Genomic DNA, 5,005 nt, shown 5'->3' with positions numbered 1-5,005 from the left:
AAGTTAATCGGCAGCAACCATCCTAAAAATATATTAGTCATGTGCATCCTCTCATCACCTAGAAAAAAGAAGCATCAACACGTGACACTATAGCACTCATATAATACAAAACCACATGAGGCCACCGGTACAAGAAACTTTCGCACATAATTATGAGTTGACTAGTAGATAACCGAGAATCACACTGTCAAGAATCCCACCAAAACACCACATTATTAAATAAAACACCATTTCCCCCACACGGCAAACCAAATAACAGACAAAAAAAAATGAAATCCCAACAACACTGATGGCGCAATGCAGCGTGGCCAACCCTTCTAGTCCTTGACTCTAAAGAATAAAAGTTCTCGTTCTTCTTAACTCTAAAGGATAAAAGTTCTCGTTCTTCTTAACTCTAAAGGATAAAAGTTCTCGTTCTTCTTAACTCTAAAGGATAAAAGTTCAAGACCAACTCTAGAGTGCCCGTTATCTATTATATAAGCATTATAGTCCGTCCAATAGGAAATAGATGATGTTTTAAATGTCGTCACATTTTCTTATATTTATTTGTGACAATTACTTTTCGTACGTTTTATTAACTGGTAATTATGAATTTTTATATTAGGAACGTAATTTTCATTACAAATCCAATGGTATTTAGCGGTAACACTATTTTTGGTGTAGCTAAAAATCATTCAACAAAAGATAAAACTCTCAACATAAGTATTTTAAAATAAAATGTTATACAATTTTAAACCACTAAAGATGTTGCCCGCGCACTTACGTGGGCCCGTTTGCTAGTTTCTAAGAACAACAACTACAATGAAATGTTTTGAAATTAGGTAAAGTTGTCATTCCAAATGACTTGTCCTTGTCAAATGTAATGCTTATCATTTGTTGTCCGCATGGCGAAATTGTGTTTTTTATGATGTTGATGTGGCTTGCTTGATGGGATACAAAAATATACAATAAAAAAATTGAATATGTTAATGGTGGAGACAATGCATATTTCATATTTGCGAATTGTATTGTTTTCCTTTTGCCTTGTTTATTTCATATGGTTTTGATGTTTCTCTGCTAACTGCGATATACCAATTTCTTGGTCGATCCTATTGACCATTTCATTTAATCGCCGCGATTCGTGTAATTAAAAGAAAATATATACGAGATCTTTGTGTAATAATTAGATAGTGGCTATGAACGCCGACAGCTACTATGTGAAAGGATCCTGCATGCTTCTAGATGCTGCTATAAAGGTCATTAATATGTATATACGAAAAAATATAGGTCAAAATGTATTACTTGACTCCTCCAGCATCTAGAAGCATGCATGCATGATCCTTTCACATATCTTTCACTTACGAAGCAGCTTCGCTGCACGTCGATCTGTCGACAAGAAGTCAAGAACGTGTTCGCTAGCTACACGTATCGGGCAGCAACTGGTAACCACGGGGAAACTCGAAATCTCGGCGCCACCAGAATTGGTACGTTGTCGTCAGAGATGATGTGAGCAAGCCATACAGACCTTCTAGTATTAAGCTGCTCTGCGCCTCTGCTTCATCACCAAGTCCAAGTGCATACTTCCTAGTACTCCAGCACAGCAAGTGCAAGTTCCTAGTACCAAATAGCAGCAATGGCGCCAGCGCAGCAAGTGCAAGTTCCAGTGCAAGCCTCGCCACCCGCGATTCTCAGCGTCCTCGAGACCACTCTCGTAGCGCCCTCGCCGAGCGCCGGTGCCGCCCCGCTGGAGTCCTCCCTCCCGCTCACCTTCTTCGACGTCCTCTGGCTCAACTCCCCGCCCGTCGAGCGTGTTTTCTTCTACCGCCTCGCCGCCGACGCCGACGTCCCCGCCATCCTCTCCAACCTCAGGACCTCGCTGCCCCAGGCTCTCCACGCCTACTACCCGCTCGCCGGCCGCCTCCGCCTCACGCCTGGGACGGCTGACCGCTACGAGATCTACTACCAGCCGGGCGACGGCGTCACCTTCACCGTCGCCGAGTACCGCGACGATGTTGACATCGACGAGCTCGTGGTTGACAAGCCGAGGGAGGTCTGCAAGATCGGGCCGCTCGCACCGCCTCTTCCCAAGGGGGGCCCGGTGCTCGCGCTGCAGGCCACCGTGCTCCAGCGTGGCCTCGCCATTGGCGTGGCCGTGCACCACGCTGCCTGCGACGGCGCCATCTCCACGCGCTTCCTGCACACCTGGGCGGCGGCCGGCACCGGCGTCGTCGCTCCGTCACCTCCTGTCATCGACAGAACTCTCATAAAGGACGCCACGGGTCTCTACGACGTCTTCGTCAAAGCCATGCCGTCGGCCGACGAGATGGAGCACGTCAAGGAGTTGGACGACAAGCTCCTCGCCACCTTCACACTGTCCAAACAAGACATACAGCGTGTCAAGGACGTGGTAGCCAGCGAAGCGGCGCGGCGAGGCGCGCCGCCGCCGCGATGCTCCTCGCTGGTGGCCACCTTCGGCTTCATGTGGTCCTGCTACCAGCGAGCCAGAGACGATGCAGGAAGCAACGGCGGCGACCGCCCGACGTACCTGGTCTTCCCCGTCGACCACCGCGCGCGGATGAAGCCTCCCGTCCCGGACGAGTACCTCGGCAACTGCGTCGGCGGCGCCATGCACGCCGCGCCCATGGACCAGCTCGCGGAAGCCGGCGCCAGCGGCCTCTTCGTCGCGTGCACGGCGCTAGCTGCGGCGATCGAGGAAGCGGTGCGCGGCATCAGGTCACCCGAGACGATCGCGTTGTGGTTGGACAAGTTTAGGGAGGCTGCCATGGCCGGGATGTGGACTGTCGCCGGGTCGCCGAGGTTCCGCGTGTACGAGGTGGACTTTGGGTTCGGGCGGCCGGCCAAGGTGGAGATCGTGTCCGTGGCGAGAACCGGTGCCATGGCGGTGGCAGAAGGGCGGAGCAGCGCCGGCGGCATCGAGGTGGGCATCTCTCTGCCGGCGGCTGGCATGCAGAGGTTCCAAGAGTGCTTCCGAGATGCCATTGACTCGCTTCATCATCATTAAACAAGTAGTAATTTTTTTTGCTGTGCAATTGTGATAGCTCGTCAGGTGAGATTGATATGTGCACTGGATGTTGAGCAGCAGCTATGTAGCGTCTAGTCGGTTGTGTCCAGATACTGAGATATCACAATGGTCACTGAATCCATCATGCATATGCATATCCATAGCTAGTGATGCTGGCACATTAATTTTCTCGGTAAAAAATTATTGTGGAGGTATATAATCCAAATTTTCTTCCACGAGGAGCTGCAGGGGGGTGACGCCCATGGCAGCGGCAAGTTGCCATGATATGTTTCAGCTATTTTGTCTTCTATCTTTAAAAGTAATTTTTGACCTATTATAAATCGAGAAATTAGGAAACTAGACTTGCCATGAACCATAAACTAAAATTGCCATGATACATGTAATTCCCATGGTCAAAGTACTGGAATTGCCATGGTCAAAATACTATAATTGCCATGATCAATAAACTAAAATTGTCATATGGCAACTTTAGTGTAAACACTATGGCAACTACAGTGTAAACATCATGGCAACTTTTGGCCAATTTTTTTTCTCGTCGAAACATATCAACATGGGATCTAGTTTTGAAGATCTTGTCGGGACGGATTTAATGATGAAAACGAATTTTTAATTGAATTTTTTTATTAGAAGATAAACCATTTTATAGCTGAAAATCAAAAAAATTCCTGCTGATGTCATATGTTTTGATGTGGTAAAATGAATGGTAATGGAGGCGTTTGGGCAATGTTGCTTCGTGTCACATATGTGGGCGTTATCATTTGGGTTATTTGCTGGCCGGCCCGATAATGGAAGTGGGGTGATGGTTTATGTGTTGGCCGACCGCCGGGATTTCTCTCCCTCTTCCCCTCATCTTCTCCGCCTTCCCCTCACCCTCACCTCCCCTCCCGCTTCTTGAAGATGGCAAAGAACACAGTGTTGCGTGTTGCATTGATGATGGCGATGATGTTTTCGCCGGCCGGCGGCCGTCACCACCATGAAAGCTATCAGCAAGCACGCCTCACCCTCACCTCCGCTGCGCCCTCACCCTCACCCTACTAGTGCAGAATCGGGCTATAGTCCCGGTTCGTAAGGCCCTTTAGTGCCCCCTTTAGTCCCAGTTCAACACGAACCGGGACCAAAGGCCCACCACGTGGCACGAGCCCGCGCCGGGGGGCTGGGGGCCTTTAGTCCCGGTTGGTGTAGGGTGAACTTTTTTTAGTAATGATGTTTTAAAAGATATGTCATGCACAGTTTTTAATACATGATGATATTTTGTAATTACATGTTGAATATTTTGTAAAAGGTTTTGAATAATTAGGGCCCGAGTGTCATGAACACTTTCAAATATACGCTAAAAGGTTTTGAATTACATTATGAACAATTTTGGAAAACACAATGATTTTTTATATATACACGATTACATTTTTATAAACTCCAATGAAGATTTTTAATACACGATGAACACTTTCACACATTTGAAAAATGTTGATGTAACTATCAAACATGTTAACGCATGATGAGTGTTTTGATATTACCCGATGAACATGTATGAATTACACTATGAATAATTTTTATTGCATGAAAAACAAGTTTTACAATACATCATGAATTTGTTTAAAAATATGAGTTGATTTTTTTAACATGGTGAATATTTTTAGTACACGCATAAAAAAAAATTTGAAGTACACTTGAAAATTTTGTATATCCACGAGCAGTTCTTTGATGTATGTGAATATTATATATTTTTAGCACGTGTATTTACCCAAAAGACAAAAATTGAATTAAAATGCACTCCCTTCGTTTCTGAATATAAATCCTTTTAGATATTTTAATATGGTCTCCATACGGATGTATATAGATAGATTTTAGAGTGTAGATTCACTCATTTTGCTCCGTATGTAGTCCATAGTGGAATTTTTAAAAAGATTTATATTTAGAAACGGAGGGAGTAAATAAAACCGGAAAAGAAAAGAAAAATAATAATATAGAGTGTCCGCTCCACTA

The 5,005-nt window shown here is 45.6% G+C and overlaps 1 protein-coding gene across 1 annotated transcript; it reads left to right on the top strand.

Moving 5' to 3' along the window:
* Positions 1-1,493: 1,493 nt before the first annotated feature.
* On the top strand, positions 1,494-3,237 carry LOC123095952 (phenolic glucoside malonyltransferase 2). The gene has a single exon (XM_044517521.1). It carries the CDS (start codon positions 1,613-1,615, stop codon positions 2,999-3,001), a length of 1,389 nt encoding a protein of 462 aa, XP_044373456.1. The 5' UTR covers positions 1,494-1,612; the 3' UTR covers positions 3,002-3,237.
* The last annotated feature ends 1,768 nt before the right edge of the window (positions 3,238-5,005 follow it).

This window comes from Triticum aestivum, chromosome 4D (assembly GCF_018294505.1).
Source record: "Triticum aestivum cultivar Chinese Spring chromosome 4D, IWGSC CS RefSeq v2.1, whole genome shotgun sequence".
Taxonomy (NCBI): Eukaryota; Viridiplantae; Streptophyta; class Magnoliopsida; order Poales; family Poaceae; genus Triticum; species Triticum aestivum.
The sequence above is the reverse complement of the archived record's forward strand: the minus strand, read 5'-3'. Positions and strand labels throughout refer to the sequence as shown.

What these genes read in the sequence shown, in the direction of transcription:
- LOC123095952 (XM_044517521.1), top strand. Translation starts at nt 1,613, where the DNA reads ATGGCGCCAGCGCAGCAAGTGCAAGTTCCAGTGCAAGCCTCGCCACCC.